At 48.0% G+C, this 20,129-nt stretch overlaps 2 protein-coding genes across 4 annotated transcripts in view; one reads left to right on the plus strand and one right to left on the minus strand.

The window, feature by feature from the left end:
- The window catches only part of LOC149335166 (ubiquitin carboxyl-terminal hydrolase 19-like), a 48,268-nt gene extending 37,962 nt beyond the window's left edge, over positions 1 to 10,306 (minus strand). Inside the window, exons 1-10 of one of the 2 annotated variants that reach the window (XM_089551832.1) lie at positions 8,764 to 10,306; positions 8,263 to 8,391; positions 7,769 to 7,899; positions 6,459 to 6,563; positions 5,324 to 5,430; positions 3,981 to 4,055; positions 3,180 to 3,304; positions 2,119 to 2,288; positions 1,416 to 1,572; positions 197 to 423 (exon numbers count right to left, since the gene is read on the minus strand). In XM_089551832.1, coding sequence (XP_089407958.1) covers positions 197 to 423; positions 1,416 to 1,572; positions 2,119 to 2,288; positions 3,180 to 3,304; positions 3,981 to 4,055; positions 5,324 to 5,430; positions 6,459 to 6,563; positions 7,769 to 7,899; positions 8,263 to 8,391; positions 8,764 to 8,848 — 1,311 coding nt within the window. In that variant the 5' untranslated portion in view covers positions 8,849 to 10,306. Of the gene's footprint in view, positions 1 to 196; positions 424 to 1,415; positions 1,573 to 2,118; positions 2,292 to 3,179; positions 3,305 to 3,980; positions 4,056 to 5,323; positions 5,431 to 6,458; positions 6,564 to 7,768; positions 7,900 to 8,262; positions 8,392 to 8,763 lie in introns of both variants that reach the window. The other variant, XM_089551830.1, reaches the window with a different exon arrangement.
- On the plus strand, positions 10,176 to 18,713 carry LOC149335167 (uncharacterized). 2 transcript variants are annotated; one of them, XM_089551833.1, is made up of 7 exons: positions 10,176 to 10,325; positions 10,733 to 10,900; positions 11,579 to 11,709; positions 12,434 to 12,520; positions 14,810 to 14,871; positions 16,943 to 17,069; positions 17,691 to 18,713. In XM_089551833.1, exons 1-7 carry the CDS (start codon positions 10,313 to 10,315, stop codon positions 18,675 to 18,677), a joined length of 1,575 nt encoding a protein of 524 aa, XP_089407959.1. In that variant the 5' UTR covers positions 10,176 to 10,312; the 3' UTR covers positions 18,678 to 18,713. The 2 variants fall into 2 exon arrangements, with proteins under 2 accessions (XP_089407959.1, XP_089407960.1); XM_089551834.1 differs by lacking the exons at positions 10,176 to 10,325; positions 10,733 to 10,900 and adding an exon at positions 11,137 to 11,321.
- Positions 18,714 to 20,129: the final 1,416 nt, after the last annotated feature.

The following is a 20,129-nucleotide window of genomic DNA, read 5'->3' on the forward strand; positions in this document are numbered from 1 at the left end:
CTACATTAATTATTTCATTCGTTTTCTATGGCGGGTACATGCTTTCGCAATGAACGGCTTGCTTCCAGACGCTTCGATCACGCCACTCGTACGAGTGCAGATAATGCATCATGAAAGCACCCTGTGTGACACCTCACGAGCCAAACTGTGAGCTCTGCACGAGTCCGTCCAGCCCAGATGTGCCGCAGCCACCCACCTCGTGCAGCCCATCCAGCAGAAATGCCATGAACTCCTGGGCGTCGTGCTGGGCGAAGCCCGTGAACTGGGGCGCCTTGATGCTGATGAGGCTCTTGAGGCGGGCGGGTGCAAACGACCGCTGCTTGCCCGACCAGAGCCACGAGGCGAGCACGGCAAACGCCACCGCCAGCTCACCATGCATGCCCAGTGGGTTCTCGCGGTTCAGCTCCCCTTGGAAGGTGGCACCTGAGGACGAGAAAATTCACGCATGAAATCTACCAAGAATCAATTCCCGACGCTGAGATTAGAACGACTGATTTCACCTTAATTTTCATGGGGCCATTGCTGACACAGAGGCAGGCAACCGCGTTTCAAACTAGAAAACGCTTGATTTAGAAACAGAAAGATTCCCCAATGCGGTCTCTTTAGCACAATCATTAGCACCAACAAAACAAGAGTGGCTTCTCCAAAGCAACATGCAATAAGAAAAGCAGCAATAGGCAACCTTTTAAAGAACTGTGCATTCTCTCCTATGACTACTTTCTGGCGCCTTTGATGAAGTGCAAAATTTGCCTCCACCTGCCCTTAGCTCGCCTTCAAGAAATACAGAACCTCTGAAACACCTCTGATATGACTGATTTCCCCTTCGTGCCTCTTACAACGTTCTAACCCAGCTTTCCTTTCGCTCAACACTCAATTTGGGGGACCATTCAATTCAGCACAACCCGAGTCCATTATCCTATCTATGGAGAGCCTGGTCTCCCCACCCATGCTCGTGGCAGCTAAGCTCGAGCCAATCTGAAAACACCTGCAACAGCTGCAGCTGCATTACAAATGCTTCTTCATCTGCTAGAGAGCTGCTCTGCCCTGAGTGGTACAGTCAAAAAGTACCAGACTGACATCACCCCTATCCAACTTACTGATTGTATAAAGCAATAAACCAGGAGGTTTTCGTATTTCTGTAGACTATACTGCGGCAGAAAAGGAAGGCAGTTTGCCGACCCAGCTGAAATCGCGAAAAATAAAGATAAATGACCTTTCAGCTTTTACACGGGAGCCTCGTTCCCAATCAAGTGGCTTTGTGGACAGGGCTTCTCTGCGGGAGTTACAATGGTTCTCAATTTCAGCTAAGCAATTTCAATGTCGCCAACACACTGTGGCCCGGGAAAGCAGCATTCTGTCATAACCTCGACTTCATATCCTCAACCGCGCCAGCTGGGAATGGTGGCAGCACTCACTGAGGAAGTAGTCGCGGAACTCGCGCGTGTTAGCCAGGCACTGCAGCACCGCATTCATGAAGCAGGTGTTGCCCAGGTTGTCCAGGCCGGTGTAGCCACGCGCCACCACGGCCGGCGGAGCAGGGGGCGGTCGCGGCTGGACAGCTGGCAACGCCTTCTGCATAGTGCAGGCAGGGCACAGAATGAAACAAAACGAAGAAAAATTCAAGCAGTACTAAGCTTCGCTGCTCAGCGCAGAAATTTACGACGAAAGCCGGTCTACTGCACACCACGCTGTTTTGCTTTCTTTGTTTACATGGCACAGAGCAGTTACAGTATAAACAGGTTTGCTATGCTACGCCACGTACGTAGAGTAAAGCCAGGGGATATTTTGCAGTTACTTTCTTTACCTTACTGCTTCCACGCACAACAGGGTCCTCTCTACAGTGATGATGACTTTCAGGTTGTTGAGCGCTGTGGCGAGGGCTTCCTTCTGGACCATCGCACTAGCTGAACTATAGCTGGTATGCATGCACGGCTCAACCAACTGCCCATCTTAGCTCTAAACGACCATATCTTAGGCCGGGCAATGGCTAAGCCTAAAGCCTAAGCCTAAAGCCTAAGCCTAAAGCCTTGGCATCACACTAAGTCTGGCTCCCACCACCTGCCTCCTATCAGTTCTACCCCGATGAGAAACAAGCTTTCTCTTTTCCCCACTCCTCACCTTGGGTAGTGGGCTGTCGGGTACAGCTACGGTGTCTCCAGCACACGGGTCTGGGATGGGTGGTTGGACAGCAGCCATCTGGTGCACGGGCGCCACGTTGCTCAGCGGCGTCCTCCCCGGCACGCTCCTCTGCACAGGCACCCACGTGTTGCTGGGTGCCGGCACAGGCTCTGCTGGTAAAACGACACAGAAACACAGTCGGCACGTGCATCAAAAATGGGGCAGGAGGAAAAGAAGAGTATCTTAACAGGTCTAAAGCAGGTAATCGGCCCAATACTGGAAATGTATTGCAAAATTTGAGCCCAGCTCTGTAGGTGTTTTATGCATGTACGGTTACAAAGCACTCTTATTGCCCACGAACGCTCTTCAAGTAACGCTCCTCTCCCAGCCTCTGATTGTCATGAAGGTGGTTTTGCGGTAGAAGAAATGGATGACGATATGTTACACCTGCTGCACCAAGGCCTGGTTCATAAGCAGAAAGTTTATCCTAGAAAGACAACCCTGCGAGTGGCGTGGCCGACGTGAACAATCTATAGCGTGCAGAACATTTCACAGCACCGCCCGCCAATGAAGCAAAGCACGGCGTTACTGTGAGGAGGTGATGCGTGGGTGCTCGTGTCGCTGCAGACAAACCTTTCCTCCACTAGGCACCCTACCTCTGCACATGTAGTAGTAATGGACAACGTTCGTTCACTCAGCACAACTGGTCTCAAGGGGAGCGTGCTCATGCTCCCCTCACTGTCCTCTCCTCTCCTCACTACCCTCGTGCTCGGTTACACCGACGGCAACAGCGACGGCCAGTCTGGTGAAGCCTAGCCCAGACTGCCCACTGATGTCACTGGGTGAGGGGACGCACAGTGAGGTGTCACCCTGATTGGTTGCGAGCTACTGTGGACAGTGATTTTTAAAAATTATTTCTAAATTATAGGGTCCACGCAGAGCTTTCAGATTTGACTCCAATACCCATAAAGACCACCCCTAGAGATGTGTTGCACTAGAATATACCCATCGAAATCAATTCAGGGTCCCTTTAATTTCATTATACAAACTAATGCTCTCACCAATCTTCTTGGGCTCGGGGGCAAGCTCGAGCGAGGACCACCGTGAGGCCACTTGCTTCTTGAGAATCAGCTCCAGCTTGCACGGGCTGAGCCGGTACCGGCAATCCTCCGGTCGGATGGCTTCCCTGCAGTGCACCCCCACAAATGTTCAGGACCATGCAACTACGATAAAAAGTACAGGGATCCCCTACCAGAGCGCTTTCAAAGTGATTTGATTACAACAATAAAATCCTTCGAACTGAAGGGTGATTGGAAACGAACCAGCACTAAGAGGCTGGAGAAGGCTATTCCACAGGAGGGGACAAAGGCCTCAACAGAGGTGAGGATGCATGCATGAGCAATGTTCTGTGCGTAGCAGCTCAGGAAAACAAACCACACTGCCACTACACGCTACGTACACTCTCAGTGCTACATCGTTTTACTTCAACCCCACATTTATGCAAAGTACCTGAACTAGACAGAACTACTACACCCAAACACTCAGGTACAGCAACCGCCTATGTTCAATGACGTCCTCAGCAATCACTAGGACAATGTGGTAAGGATTCCACTAGGGCAAAAAATTTCCTAGGGGCATGCGCCTCTCAAAATGAAATGCAAACAGGTGTTTCTGGCAATCACCCAGAGCACTTGCATCACAGCAGGCAATGCATGTAAAACACTACATTGCCCCAAAATGCAGACAAAACACTACATTCATTAATAACAGCTTGCGTATCCAGTGAACCGAAAACAAGTGCAAGTCATGTGGGCGACGCTCAGCATAAAGGTGTTCACAGAAGGAAGCGCATGCGAGCTTACTTGACGTTGACATGCCATGTAAACGTTGTTTCTTCTGAGGCACTGTGCTGCTCCAGAAACTCAGAGTTCGTGTTCCTGGGACAAAGAAACAGGCACACTTTGTAGTCAAAGTGTGTGAATATTCGAAACTTCAAATAGTTTGCAAACTGTGTTTACTATTCGATTTGATTCCTGCCTGTGCTGCCTGCGTGCCACACATTTTTTGGTTTTTGATAGTGAGAAGCACAGCAAGCAGGCAACGAATGATCGCCGCAACCTGCCTGTCGTCCCAAATGTTCACAAGCTCGCTCACAGCCTGAATAACATGGGATCAAGAATTGCCACAAAAGCTGTTTTCTCTGTGTTTGCCAAGCTGGGTGAAATTTGAGCCATGGGCTGGGAGAAAGGCAGAAATGGGCACCAAAGGGACCAATAAAGGTGCTCAAAAAGCAAGCACTGTGAAGCGTGAACATCCAGTGTGCATTGGGAGTAGTTTACTGCATTCCATTATCCTGCAACATCTGTTATATCAACCCGACAAGGAGATGACTCAATACGCAATTAAGGCAGCGCTGGCGGTCTTTTGATAGGAAGCCGTTCGTGCACTTAGTAGTGCACTAAGTCTCATGTGATGAATGTTATCCCAATTTTAAGAATACTACTACCCCGGCCCACTAACAGCATCAGTAGACCTGTGAAGTAGCGGAGGCACATCATGTTGAAAAATGTAAAGACGTGTGTGTTAGCAAGTCATCTTAGTCAATGGACATAAAAGAGCATGGTTTCATTGATCGCTTTGTGCATTACATCTTACCTCTCCTGTATTTCCTGTTACTGTTGCGGTTTCTAGTGGCGTGAATGATCAACTGTGCTTATTCCATTTCTCTTTCCATTAAAGTTCTAGTTCAGTGCAGTGCTATGTCATCTATTTTGCGTTCTTTCATCTTTATTCTTTGAGCAATGTTTATCCACCAGAAGGTAATGCTAGGCCTTGGGTGAAATCAATATGCTGACGGTCATCGAGAGCACTATGGCCGCTGTGAACTCACAGGTCAGAAAATGAGTGCCACGCCACGTGGAATGTCACTACGATGTGCCACGATGCAGTCTACAATTGGCTGTGAAGCAGACATGCAATCTACAGGGTAAGCAACCAGAGGTTACTTGGCTCATTACCCACAATGAAACCAAAAGCCAATTGGGAACGCTACTAATTATACAGCGATCATTTATAGCAGACCACCTGATCCTTGTCGAATGCTCCACAGGACGCTCCTTGTGTGTATCAATTAAAAATTGATCACTCTGATAAACGCAGATAAGGCACAAGCAAATGCTATGTAAAAAAAGCATGTGACCCATACTTAGTACGAAACTTCACCAAGAAGCTCCTCTCATCAAAGTCCACAACCAAGGCCTCCTTGGAGATACTTTTGACAAACAAAGTGACCGTGACCGTGTCCCCGTTCACCTGTAAAGGAGTCAATCGTGCGAGTCAACTATGAGTGTTCAAGAGATACCAGTTCTACGCCATGTGTATGTTAGAACATAAGACTCGCCGTTAATGTATCCAATCTTCTGTTCAAAGCATCCATCTAAAAAACATCGACCGTTATGAACACCTATCAAGCTCTGCTATAATGAAGCCTCCTAGCGGCCCTCTTTGTAGAATGAGCAATGGATTTAAACAACTCGCATTACCCAAGCATAGATTTATTCCAATGGCAAATTACTGAAACGATTCAATACCTGTACCATGACAGCAGTAACCAAAAAATTTTCATAAATTATTAGAAATATTTACAGAACTGCATCACCCAAGATGCATCTTGTGCGGTGATGCTGTTTTTGCACTTGCCCCAGTGAAAACACATTGCTAAAAGACCTATGAATAGAACATACAAAATTGGTTAACTGGCATTTTAGGAAGCAAACAAGCATTTGTTACAACAAACATGTTGAAGGCAAACTTTTAATGCATAATGTAAAAGCAAGTAAAAATAGCATCGCCACACAGTTCTATTCCTTCAAAAAAAAAATTGATACCAGCTCATTTCAAATTCCCACGGCGCACTAGAAAATCCCATAAGGCAGAGACTGTATTTGTAAAACTGAAAACGGAGATAAAAAGACGAATTCTGGATGTACCTATTAAGAGTATAGAAGCCTATTTTTGGTGGCATGTTTCCTCCTGTACAAAGATGTGAAAGACACTACTATGTCACGTAACCTGATGATGTCATAACTGTCTCGGCCATTCAGAGAATTTTATGACAGACTGCAACGCCGTGTATTTGTCCCAAATTTCCATTCCGAGGCTTCTTCCAAATTTCCGTCACAAGGCAGCAGGTGGCACATCATGTGACCTATGATGTCACAACTGTCTTTGCCAATCAATAAATTCTATGACAAACCACAACGACGGATTTTTTCCGTGATAAGGCTTTTTAATGCTAACACATTAATTCCTGCACGTCAGGTAGAGAAACTCAAACGTACCCCACTCTCGTAGTAGTCGTATTTCGGGTTGACGAGTTCCACAGTGGGATGTTCTTCCTTGGGCTCTTCATCCGACACAGGTAGAGATTGTGTCTCCTCAAGTTTCTGCCAAACAATCAAAGAAGTGACTGAAGTCAACCATGTGCTTGAAAAAAAAACCTACACTGCCGTCAGCACATTGCTCAGTTAAAGCAGTAGGGTGCTATTCTGCAAGTACAAGTGAATACGTGCTGCTAGCGCTTTGCACTAGAGGTTGCTTGCCTACCAAAGTGTAAAAGAGTTAAAGGTGCACTGAAGAGGAATTTTAACTTGTCTTTTTGCCGCGGGAACTCGATCTACACGTTTTGAGCTTTCTTAGAAACTGCGATTTACTGCCCTGTGTGGCCAATTTCCCCAATTAAATCGAATTAACGTCCGGCTCCCGCCTTTTTTTTAAAATTCTGCCTCGTACGGTGGGCGGAGTCGACCAACGCGTGGAGCGCCTTTCACCCAGTCCCGTGGCGGCTTTCCGCTCTGCCATCGGCGGAGTAATACGTAGTAGTCCGTAGTAGCAAATAGTCCGCGCGCATTTTTATTTCTTCGGGCTTATTTTGTGGCTATATTATCTGCGAATGAAACTATTTATTCATGGAAACCTAAAAAACAAAATAAAGCAAAAGCAAAGCCTCCACGGGACTGGGTGAAAGGCGCTCCACGCGTTGGTCGACTCCACCCACCGTACGAGGCAGAATTAAAAAAAAAGGCGGGAGCCGGATGTTAATTTGTTTTAATTGGGGAAATCGGCCACACAGGGCAATAAGTCACTGTTTCTAAGAATGCTAGGAACGTGTGGATCGAGTTCCCGCGGCAAAAAGACATGTTCAGAATCCTCTTCAGTGCACCTTTAACTGATCCTTACTGAAGAGCTTGTCGGGGACATTTTCACTTGCTATAACCACAACTGGAACACACTTTCTTGCGCCATTGACTGAAGTAAACAATACAAGTGTTTTCCACCAGCACAGTTGTCATGTGCTGGTTGCCATTCTTTTTCTAAGGCAACCAGTGATATCACGGTGGCCGAACACTCCTCACAGCAAAACGAAAGACTCCTCAGCAACAAAAAATTTATTTGGCACATGCTCGGACAATAAGAGTTTTATATCATGGCTACCAGACCTACAACTGTTCAGTGAGCCAAAAAATTAAAGAATTTCATGCTGCTATCCCATACGATTGTCTTTCTGCAAATGTCCATGCTCCACACATGTCCCCGGTCTCACTATCAGACACGCGCAAATGAGAAACATGCTAGCAAGCTAATATCTTACCTCAAGTTGTTGCCAGTCAATGCTGGGGTCCTGCTTGACCATCTTGACGACAACCTTTTTGGACTTGTGCACTAGGCTGGTGCATTCGGCCACCACAGGAGCATACAGTTCACACTGCCACTGGCGACCATCTGCACGAGATTTCACCGTGAAAATTTAGCAAGCAACTTGATCAATACATTGAAGTTTTCACTTCTTTCTGATCTGTCCCCAGACCTGACGGAATTTTGTTGAACCCTTGACTAGTCATCTTTTCCATTGGACCAATTATGACCAACTTAGACTCCACACTTGCTATGATATTCATAACCAAAAGCTTTGAATGATCAGCATTGCTTCAACAGTCCTTCAGCAGTTTACGGACGCCTTAGAGTTAAAAGCAGTGGCTGCTCCTAAATACTGTTTAATACTGCACCAGCACCAGCACCGTACTAAACGGTACCCACCGTACCATTTCGTACCCCGCGCTTTACAGAGCCAAAGTGCTGACTCACCTGGCAGCGTGACGGAGCACTGGCAGTCGGTGCATTCGAGAGTAACCTGGTTGGAATCGACGGGGAAGCCAACATCGAGCGTAGCACTCACTTCAGAATGCGTCTGGCTCCAGTCGTGTTTCAGGATCCCTTGAACGAGTAACGCACAAACGCATTTTAGAGCAAGCCGTTCCTCTGCTCACCATTTTCCGCGAGAACCGCAGCTACACTAACGCAGACACACGGGAAGTCTGTTATCGACAAAGAGTTGTAATCATTCATTCATTGAGCACAGCTGGCTGGGAAAAAATATGAACGCAGTTCCAACAATGACAGGTGCGTCTTCTAAAGCGACACTGCTAGTGCGCAAGTGAGGTTGCATAGTAGTACGGAAGCAGCCAAAAACGTGTGTCAACACAGGCCGCACGCCGTCCGCGTTGCGAGAGCTACGCACAAAGAAAGGAAGGCCACCGTCGCGCTCGCACCTAGTTTCTGGTAGCAGCAACACGATTGAAAACTCACGCTTCTTTTCGGCTCGGCTGTCGGCTTCCTTGCTGGAGTTTTCTTTCTCCTTGCGCCGCTTGTTCTCATGTCGTTTCTCTTCCATGTTGCATCGGGTCCTCTTGAAACGCCTCTGCAACGTTTTCCTATCGCTTGCACTGCAGTGGTCCGCAACGACCGAGACTGCAAGAGGAAGACCTAAACGCGCGAATAAAGTCACCTGTGCGAATCGACGAGCCGAGCGATGGCTCGTTCCCTCGTCAGCCCGATGCCTGGCGGTGTACGACCGTGCAGCGCTCGCGGGCAAAACACAACAAGCAATTTTTTTCTTTTCTTTTGCAGTCCGAACTTCGAGGCGAGCACACAACGCCGCCGCACCTGGCCGCGCCGCCGCACAACCGACCAGATGATTCTACGATTGATTAGTGTAGCGGTAATCCACTTGTACCTGACAGCGCGAGTGAGGGAAGCGCGAGCTCGAAATTGGTGATGATGATACTGAAAGAACAGGATTAATGAGGTCTCCGAGCTTCGCAACCGCTAGCGCCGGTGCTTAAAAAAAAATCAAATATTAGTAAATATGAGCTTTGAAGTCCAGCGTGTTCAGAAAGCCATTACATATCGAATAATTTCTCAAGTATCATTCAACGTCAGAGGCAAAGAGAAAAAAATGCGAAAAACAAACTGAAAGCAACAGAGAACCTAAGCCACCTAAGCTCTGCTCTCTTTGATACAATGTTATGCCGAGAACTAAGCATTGAAATCAAATTAATTACAGTAAAGTAAACCAAATGTAAACAACGAGGGTATATAATCTCGATTAGCCGGTGGTAACTCACTACTACAGTGTCCTAGAAGGCATGGCCTTCTAGAACACTGTACCACAACACTGTACTCACTAGGGCCATTTTTTTTAGCAAATGTATCAGAAATTAGGTTACACTGGCTACACTAGTGTAGGTAAAAATAATGGCACTTACTACCTTGGCATGAGGATATTAACTTTTGTTTGTTTGTTTATGGGGTTTAACGTCCCAAAGCGGCTATGAGAGACGCCGTAGTGGAGGGCTCCGGAAATTTCGACTGTATGGAATGAGGGTAATGATAGTAAATATAGGACCCTTTACTAGTGCAACGGTTTGTGCTCTTCAAAAGTCGCCAACTTCGTTATCTTGACTCCCCCAAAACCGCACGGAATTGTTGTTGAAAAGCAGGGATGGTGAAAGTCATTGCGTCTACAAATACACCAATGGGCCGCGGCGAAACCTACGCGCTGCTGCGTTCTGTGCAAGGAGTGAACATCACAAACACAGAGGGGATATGTCCAAGCACAGCGCATCCTGCTTCTGTAACATTAACATTCTGCAGCTCTGTGATTGCAAATCTGCGGCTCAAAATGTGTAGCTAAATAATTGGACTGGCCACGAAAAACAAATGTAAAAAAAACGCTTAAAACATAAAAACAATTAACTCATGTGACCATTATTAGCCAATGAAAACGGCGGTTTTAACTACGTTTACTATGGTCCAATGAAATCGTCGCTCTCACAGCGTCTGTGACCGGGACAAGATGGCGGACACAGGTACACAAACAGCCAACATGTGCCGAAATTGCTTGTTTCTTTGCTGTTTTTGCATCATCTATTTACAGACGACGGTATTATAGGACGTTCCAAGCAGTCTGTGGCCTTGCCTGCTTTTTATGCGTAATATTTCTCAACGACTAACTGGGATACCACTTTTGGACGTACTCACAGTGCCTACCGGATAACTGCGACTTCATATTTCCACAGACCATTGCGAACTTACTGCTCTCTTACGTGAACAGCAGCTGTCAAAACAAAGCGCTTTCTTTCCCAAGTCTCCGCCCCGAGTGTTGCGTTTTGTCCTGGGGACGTAGCCGCTGGCAACACCTGCGAGAGAGTCGATCGGCCGCCGTGCGCCTTGTAACCGACCGGCGCTCTTTCTGCCGCGGTTTGGTCGATTTCAGCCACGACGGCCAAGAAGGCGGGCAAAGCCAAGGGCCGCGGGCGCGGTCGCAAGAGCGCGCGAGGCCGCAAGGCAGCCACCGCGGGCAAGAAGACCACCGCCGCCATCGAAGAAGAGGAAGAAGAGCATCTGTCGGCCGCCGAGGATGACGCCGAGGCCAATGCAAAAGGCAAGCACGTTCCCTGCCTGCCGACCGAGCTGCTACTGCTTTGAACCTGCCCCGATTGTTAGTACGCACGCGTTACGTGAGCGCGTTTGTCTGGCGCCCGACTTCCCGCCGAGTTCCCGAACGCCTGCGTTCCGAGCATCGGCCCGCGTTCGTGCCCGATCTGCGCGTGCCGCGTGGTGCGTTTCCAGTGCATCCGTATTGGCATCACACTCGTGAGCGTGCTGTTTTATTCATCACGTTTTCTTTGTTTTTCTCTGATGATGCCTCGCGTCGACTTTCGAACGCTTCGTCGAGCGATCTGGTATCCGTAGAGCTCCGTTTCTGGCCGGGAATGTTGGGCGCATTGGGTACAGAGCGAAAATGAATTATATGTATCGTATCCCGCCGCCTCGTCGGTTCTTTAACCGGCCTTACCTGCGAGGTCAGTTTCTGTTTGTGTGCGCGTATGTGCGACGTTAATCAGTTGGCTGACTTGCACAGTCTCGCAAATGGCGATGCGCACCCATTTGCCCCTTTACGTGTTCAGCATGATCTTGCGGTTACTTCAACTGTTTCGGAACGCCCTTTTGTGCGAGTCTGGGGAAAACGCCTTGGTAGCGCGGTAGTTAACGCAGCGTTCCCATCGTCTAAACGCAATCGGTGTTGAAAGTAGTGTTTTCAGTGCAACTATTTCTGCAGAGTTCGAGGACGAAGATGAGGAACGGACCTTGCTGACCGACACTTTAGAGCCGCCGACCTTCTCGCCACTGGGTCGGACAGGTCCTCCGGAGCCACTGCATCAGAACAAGAAGCTGAGATGGGACCACAAGGTTCGTTCGTTCTGTTCGTTAATAAGTCACAGCCACAAGTCATGTTTTTGAGTCAAAGCAGCCCTTAGTTATAAAAGCCTACGGCACTTTTTCTCTCCTCATTCCATTGCTTGAGCATGGGAAGTTACTGTCGAAAGCCTAACGCAATGCCTTACGGCCCTCCTAATACTTGGCCATCTATATGTCATCTAAGCACTTTTGCAGCGACAGCTGTTACAAGCACATTTCATGGTTCTGCAGCATTGGTGTAACATCATGCCTTGCTAATTGGCCGGCCTGCAGTGGTGTCACTCATGATGTCACTGCAATGTGCCACGCTGAGTGGTTCATGCAGAGTGACATCATATGCGCCTTACCAAAGAAGGCAAATAATAACAAATAAGCAATAGCATATTCACCGCTGCAAACAACTATCGCTGCGCCTTGTGTTATATAGGGCTAACCATGCTGAATTTTTCTTTTCTTAATCTTAATTTCTGGTGACGTGCTCGTGCTCTTGTGCTGTTCTGTCTCGTGGAAAGCGGTCACTAGCAGCATTTTTTTTTTTTTTTTTTGGGAAGTAGAAGACACCTGATAACAGAGCCCACGTGGGAGTGAGAGATTGAAAAAAAAAAGACTGGGAAAGAAGATTGTGGATGTGTGTTTTTAGGCTTCTTGGATTGTGCCTTAATATCTCCTGGAGGTAGTGCTGCATCTCGTGTGTGTGACTTTGGCTCCCTTGCAGGTGAACCTGATTGGGGAGAAGCTGATCAATCCCATGATCCACTGCTGCGACAAGTGCAGCCTGCCCATCTTGACTTATGGCAGAATGGTGAGTGCGTCTCTGACGATTTCCTGCGAGCATGTACAGTACGGTCCACTGTTAAAGGGAACACACGATCGCGTGGCCTCCATGCTTTGCGGAGCGCTGCCGCCGAGAACTTGAGGGAATTGTCGGCACAAGACGCATGCGCAGTAAGCATAACAGCTAGTCATTCCGCGCATGCACTTGATGCCGCCTATTCTCGCCACATCTAGGTAGCAGGGCTTCGTGAAGCGCGTAGGGCACGCGATCGCATGTTCCCTTTAACAATGGACCGTACTGTACAACACGTTGCCTGTTGCCTGTATGTCTGTGCTTGCTTGTAGAAAAGGTTTTATTGTTGTGTCTGTGGGGAAAGCTTCTTGTGCTGGCGAGAAAACAAAGCCCAGGGCGGGGAAAGCTGAGAAACGCAAGTGTGGGTATTAAAACATAATTGATACAGATTATGACCAGGCGGTACTTGTACACATCAGGGATACATGTTAGGGGTTGTTCTCACAGTAGTGATGATGCTGCTTATGTTGCAGTTTATAATTGTTTGACCCCACCGCGGTGGCTCAGTGGTTATGGCGCTCAGCTGCTGACCCGAAAGACACAGGTTCGATCCCAGCCGCAGCGGTCGAATTCCGATGGAGGCGAAATTCTAGAGGTCCGTGTGCTGTGCGTTGTCAGTGCACGTTAAAGAACCCCAGGTGGTTGAAATTACTGGAGCCCTTCACTACGGCGCCTCTCGTAGCCTGAGTCGCTTTGGGACGTTAAACCCCCAAAAACCATAAACCTATAGTTGTCACAAGTTACGTCAAGACCATCTTTGAAACAAAGTGTTTATGGGGCAAGTTTCTTGTGCTGGCAAGAAAACAGAGCCCAAGGCGGGGAAAGCTGAGAAACATAAGTGGGGGTATTAAAACATAATTGATACAGATTATGACCAGGTGGTACTCGTACACATCAGGGATACATGTTAGTTAAGGTTTTCACAGTGGTGATGATGCTTTATGTTACAGTACAAAAATGGTTGCGACCATGTTCATGCCAGGATAGACAATTCATATATAGCTGAACAAAAGGGCCGAACAAACAAAATATAGATAGCAGTTTTGGCACAGACCACTGAGGGGCTAAAAGTTCCGCTGGGTTTGTTCGTTTTGCATACTTTTCTATAAAATTGCAGGGGACCTGAGTGCCACCATTTCTATGTTTATCTCCCCATGAGCTTTCTGTGGCTGCATAGTGGCAGAAAATTTCTTGCTTCTTAACCTGAAACAAGTTGAACTTGCTTTAAAAGTTATAGCTTGTCTTGTGTTCCTGTATTATGACTCTTCTCAGTGCAAATTTTCTTCGTAAGCTGTGATCAGGCTTTCGATGCACTTGTTTTGGGGAAATTCCTCAAATAGAAATGATGTCAGGGCAGGTGACATTGTGTTTTTTTTTATTGTGTTTTTTTAATGTGGTGCTGGGCAGGTGAGACTGTATATCTTAAGAACAGGGCTCTGTGTGACGTTTTATGCCCTGCAAGCATCATAACTCTGGCTACTGGTGGAGTTCCATTTTTTTTTTCGTCTATACGCACCTGGCATAAAGGGGTTTTCACTTACGGTTCACTAGTGCTCTTTTTTTCTTTCTGTTCTTTTGAAGCTGTGCAAGTCAAACATGGGCACAAATGGTAGCGTTCAAAGAGTACTCACTTTTGATTGACCCTGGCCATTTGTTCATTTGTTTGTGCTTGAACAGTTCAAGGCTATGTGCACTGCTGATATTTCAGCATGACCGTACTCTTACCATTTGGTAACTTTTTTTTTAGAATGCCAGTGTTTTCACAGTTATGTTTCATGGCAGTCAAAACACTGAATTTAGGCATAGTTCAGCTGGATGTTTGAAATGCAGGCTTCAGGGTTGCAGCGTGTCCGTTTGCTGGGCAACAAGTTTGCAACAATTTGCTAATGTTTGCGTTCTTATCCCTTCGAGCGTACTTTTTTTCTGCTATAGCGTTTTAATCTCGGCAAAGTGAGAGTTTTTTTATGCTAGGCATTGCCGTGTGTTCTAGCCCAGTCTTGTCCCGTTTTGCTTTCCATTCGCTGTGTGGTGGCACCATGCACCAGTCAGCCCAGCTATCCACACTTCTCAAGTTTTTCGGAACGCTGTTGTTGAGCGATACCTCAACAGTAGTGTTGTTGCTCATACAAGGCAAAAACAATGATGCCTGGCTTATTCGCGCTACCTTGAGGTGCACCGCGTATGCAGCGAGTGGCTGCAGCCTTGGAGCGATCTGTGGTGGATTTTGTATCTTCACTGTTTCAGATCCCATGCAAACATGTGTTCTGCTACGACTGTGCCAAAAAGGCTGACAAGACATGCTACAGGTAGGGCATTGTTATTGTCAAGTGCGTCCGTCTGCAGTTAACAAACAGCTAGCCAGGTAGAACACTCAGTTTAGCTATGGAATTGAGTGTGAGCATTTGCTTCTAGCTTGTAGTACCTAGCATGACTGACAAAGAGACTATTTTTGCACTATATGTCCAGCAATTTTATGCTTTTTTTGCATTGTTTTCTTCCAACACACATTTTGTTTTTGTTTTTTAGCTTCTAGGCAGCATACTTGCTTTGCGCACATGTGGAACCAGGGGTCTATCTATTGATGTGCACCTGACATGGTGCCTGCTTAGTGACATGCAGACTTGTGAAGGGATAGGTTATGCAGTTATTTCATGGCCTATCTTCTGCTTGCTGAGTGCTTAGGCATAGATGCATCACAAATAACCTGCATAATATTGCCAGGCCACATCAAGTCTGGTCTGAAAAATTTTGAAAGTTTTGTAGTGCCAAGTTTTGTAGTGCCAGGTTATGAGTGTCTCGAATTGGTATATCCTGGTGGTGGAAGTAACGCAAGTAGTTGTAAAGGTCAAGCGCCATGCACCACGTTTATTTTCATCTCTCACCTGGTCCTTCGTCTGTGGTGGTGCCTGTGCCTTAAAGGGACACTGAGGAGATCACTATTAATATTTTTTTTATAGTAAAATCCGATAGTTCGGCATGTCATGGCTTTGTTGCCACTTGGCCGGCAGCGAAAGATGCATTTATTTCTAAGAAATTTGGATTCGAAGTTGAAGAAGTTTTTCCCGCCGCTCTGATTCAAACTTGGGATTCTCCTATGACGACATAGGACTAAGTGACGTAAAACATGACGTGCACATGACGTTACACAGACTCCGTGATTTCTGGCACCAGCAGTGCGGCCTAGCAGCAGCCAAAAAGAAAGCTACTGCCAGCCGCACGTTGAAGGCATCTATTGGCTATTGCGGCCGTCGCTACAGTCGCTTCGATTACGTTTGCACTGGCGTTTTGCCAGCGTTACGATGGATCTCGTTCTCGAAGTCGTCAACGAAGTTCTCGCAAAGAGACACCTTTAGCATACCGTGTACCTTGTTACCGCTAGCGGAATACCGGGAGCCCGCCTACCGCCGGAAAACAGGCGCTGATTGGTCCCAATGCTTCAGGAGCGTGCGTAGCTGCCGGCACGTGGCGCCATCTGGCGACATCAAGGAGATTTGCGCATGCATTGGCTGCGCCTCAGGGATTTGTGGCGCCTCGGGTCCTAGAGTTGCAAGAACCATTGGTTCTAGCAACACTGCTTTGTCCTGTGATGTCATCACTCTTGTACTTGCGAGTTTGGCCTGTGGCGGCGGTACCTGTATTTTGGTTCTTGCTCTTTTCTACGCTACAAGAGTTTTGTTGTCAGTATGAGTGGCGTTTTTGTAATCAGGAGCTGGTATTCTGTCGATACAAGCCAACTTCATTTTCTCCTCAGTGTCCCTTTGTGTTCACCGCTGTTCGTTCATGGGCTGGCTGGTGTGTGCTGTTTTGAAATGAATTACGCGAAAGCATCAGGAACAGGGAAATAAATGTGCGCAATAAACTTGCAGTACTTTTATTGCTGGAAAAGTAGATTTCGTGGGTGGCTGCATAATTTCTTGGTTGCTTTTGTTTCTCGTTGTTTCATTTGCCAGTGATTTCTGTGTATGCTAGGCCGTTTCACAACAGCTCGACAGACAACACCGTGTTTTACCCTAGGCTATGGAAAGTATGCAGCCTTTGAATGCTGCAAACCTGGAGCATTATATTCCCAAATGCAGTTGCCACAGCCCTAAAACCACGTGTCACGAGAGTGGTGAAAGGTTCTAGAGTTGGGTTGTGTTGGGTTTTATGGCACATAGGCAGCTAAGGCCATCATGCGCCAAGCACAGAAAGGTTCTAGAAATTTCAGCCTGGCTGTTTTGGAGAATTAAGTTGGGAAGCTTCGTTTTGCTGTGCATGTCTGTTGTGCGCTTCCATCTTTGTCCCCATTGCTTTCGTGTAGTGCATGCGCTGTTACGGCTACCAGAACATAGGGAAGCTTTCATTGCGGTGTAACCACCGAAAGTGACGTCTTCGCAGGTGCAACGATAAGGTGCAGCGCCTGGAGCAGAGCAACCTGGGGACGGTGTTCATGTGCACCTTTGGTGGGAGTCGCCAGGGCAAGGATTCCTGTCGACGGACGTACCTGAGCCAGCGGGACCTGCAGGTAATTCTCTGCTTACTCAACAGCAGCACGTTATTGTCTGCTGCTGCAGTCTCTCTTGTGAATGGGGAAAGAAAGCAGCCAATGGAAGGGGGGGGGGGGAGCAGTAAAGAACGTAGCTGTACAAGTGCTGACAAAAACTTTCACGTCAATTGCTTTGTTATTCACTTGCTATTTTCTTAGATTACTCTGCCTATTTCTGTCAGAGCACATAAATGCCTGGAAGTTGACCTGTGTCATGCTTCCTGCTGACTGCTGCACTGTAATTGAGTGGACGAATGCGACACCACTGTGAAAGTATTGGATTGGGGTCTGGGTGGATCGCACTTTAAGGTGAACAGTGCAGTGAAAGATGAGCCAAAGAGGTGGACTAGCAAATCACGTGGCCTATCGCTGTAGTGTGGTGTTCATTTTTTAAATGCGACTTTGTAAGTTTCAAAACCGTTCATCGAATCCCTTGCTGTTGCAGTTACCATATTGTGGTAACATGAAAAAGATGCTTGGGTGCAGATATCTGCTCATGCTGGTGAAAACCTCTAGCATTGCCTAGGTGTTTCATGTGTCTGTGTGAAAAACTTGTGCTTTGGCTGAATGGAACCCAGAGTCTGGTGCTTGTGGTTGCAGGCCCACATCACGCACCGCCACCTCAAAGGGGCGGCAGCCTCGGTGGCAGCCTCGCAGTCCTCCGGAGTGGTGTCTCACGGCCAGCCCTCGCAGCCGATGGGGGTGGTGACTGGCCACCCGCCACCGCCACACCACCTGATGGTCCGCGACCCCCGGCAGCACCCACCACCGGTGTCACAGCACCCATCACCCCTCGAGGTGTCTCGCCCCTTGCAGCAGCCGCAGCAACAGCAGCCACAGCAGACACAGCAAGCCCCTCCGCCGCCCCCTCAGAAGACTCTGCCACCGGAGTACCGGGACCTGCCACCACCCGTGATGCCAAGCCAGCAGCCACCCCAGCAGATGGTAGCCCCGCCCCGTGCGTACCAGAACCAGGCGAACCCGGCCGTCAGCCGACCCAACCTCATCACTGTCCAGATCCAGGACGACAGCCACAAGAGAGCGGCCGTGGCAGTGGCAGCGGTGAGCGCCACCGCAGCCACGACGACCATGCCACCACCGCAGATGCCCCCGCCGCCACCCCAGTATGCCCCGCAGCCACCGCACATGAGCCAACCGCCCCCTCCCCAGCAGTCATACCCGCCCCCGCAGGCCCCGCCCAATGCCCCGCCCCTGGCCTACAACCCGTCCCAGCCGCCCTACACCCAGGGTTTGCCCCCACCCGCCACATACAATGCGTCGGCCCCACCCCCTCCTCCGCCTCCGGCCCGCCCTCTCCCGCCGCAGTTCGTGCACCAGCCTCCACCCCAGTTTGCGCACCCGCCACCTCCGCAGCCGCCGCCGCCACGGTTCGCGACCGCCATCCCCTACGAGGAGCCCAGCCACCCACCCACGTTCCACTGGAGTGGCACGACCAGCATGCCACCTCCGAGGACGGCAGTCATGCCCCCGAGGCCCATCACTGGCCCACCCCCGACGACACCCCCTGGCGCCATGATGCAGCAGCGGACATGTGGAGACCCACAGTTTCCCTACTACAGCCAGTGACCGCATTAAAATCTGTGTGTATTGTTGTGTGCCGAATCTCGTCACTGGTGGTGCGTTCTTGCCAAAGCAGTGTTCGCGGTTACTCGTGCGAGTGGGCTGTACAGTCTTAAACAACTTTAGCTGCAATCGCGAAGAGATGTCAGTGATAGTACCTTAATGCAAGAAACTGAACTTCCGGTGATGTAGTTGCTGTGACTTGACGCAGCCAGACTGTCTAGGTAAGAGAAGCATGGAAAAGGACATGTTTTGACTGGCCGCGGCTGCTCATTTGTGTCCGTGCTTTTTGTTTCATTGCTGGCTCGGACATTTTTACTATGTGTTGCCCAAGACCGTACCTAGTGTCATGTCATTTAAATAGTGCCCACTGTTTTTGCGCGCAAAAAGAAAGCAGTCATCATCAAGTGAACATTCATTCAACTTTCAAGCAACTTCCATGTATGTGGAGGTCAGTTTTGCTTTTAAATTGCTTTTTGAATGAGCTTGTGAGGGACTCTTTTGGCCCGTCCATTTTGTAATGTAATGTAATTTTGCATGCTACTGAATGGTGAGGGTCACATCTGAAGCATTAGATGGAGCTAAGACATGCACAGAACCCCAGGTGGTCGAAATTTCCGGAGCCCTTCACTACGGCTTCCCTCATAGCCTTAGTCGCTTTGGGACGTTAAACCCCAATAAACTAAACCGAACAGAGTTCGTTATAGAGCAAATGTGTTTGCAAAGGTCTGTGCTCATTGTGATTCTTGTATTCATAATGGGATTTGAACAGCTTCTGTCTGCAAAATATATTTTATTAAATGCTACACATTTATGAGCAGATACTGCAGTGAACATTGGCTTGCAAAATTGGTGGTAGAGGTGGTTGATTTTATGTTGTATCAGTGGCCTTGTGAAGCCCGTGGCATACCAGCCAGATTCTCAAGCAGCGCATGTTTGACATGATCTGCACTTGACAAGATTTTAAAGAGTCTGGAAATGATGCAGGATAACTGAGAGTGAATTCATGTGTTTTAAATAGCACAAATTGCAATGATTAACTGATTTAAGCTTTTACTTTGCTGCACAGGTACATTGGCCTAAATGCAGTAGGGAACAGATCATTCCTTCAAAATGATTTCTGTTAAGCTGAAATCTTAAGGATTCTTTAGCTTTTCATGTACAGAATTCTGAGAAAGCCCTTAGCGACAACCGTTTACTTATTGCATGCAGTTAACATAGACTCAGCACCATAGAAGATAATCAAATTGTTTTTTGTTTATGGCAGTCCTTTTCCATCCTGGAAAACAAATAAATTATAGGTGGCCTTGTTGGTTGTAGTTTGGCACATTGTTTTTAAGCTCGGTAAGATGTTTGTTTAGCATTGTGAAGGTGTGGAAGAGTCTTGAGTAAACATTGGCTACTTGTTAAAGTTCCTGCAAGCACTTAAGGGAGTAACTTAACATCCACCTTTCAAAC

Source organism: Amblyomma mixtum, chromosome 7, assembly GCF_055824585.1.
Source record: "Amblyomma mixtum isolate Tamu chromosome 7, ASM5582458v1, whole genome shotgun sequence".
NCBI classification, from domain to species: domain Eukaryota; kingdom Metazoa; phylum Arthropoda; class Arachnida; order Ixodida; family Ixodidae; genus Amblyomma; species Amblyomma mixtum.

Bases quoted from the DNA above. Each gene is read 5' to 3' on its own strand.
- LOC149335167 (XM_089551833.1), top strand. The intron at 11,710-12,433 runs GTTCGTTCGTTC...GCTCCCTTGCAG, and splicing joins AGCTGAGATGGGACCACAAG to GTGAACCTGATTGGGGAGAA. The intron at 12,521-14,809 runs GTGAGTGCGTCT...TCACTGTTTCAG, and splicing joins TCTTGACTTATGGCAGAATG to ATCCCATGCAAACATGTGTT.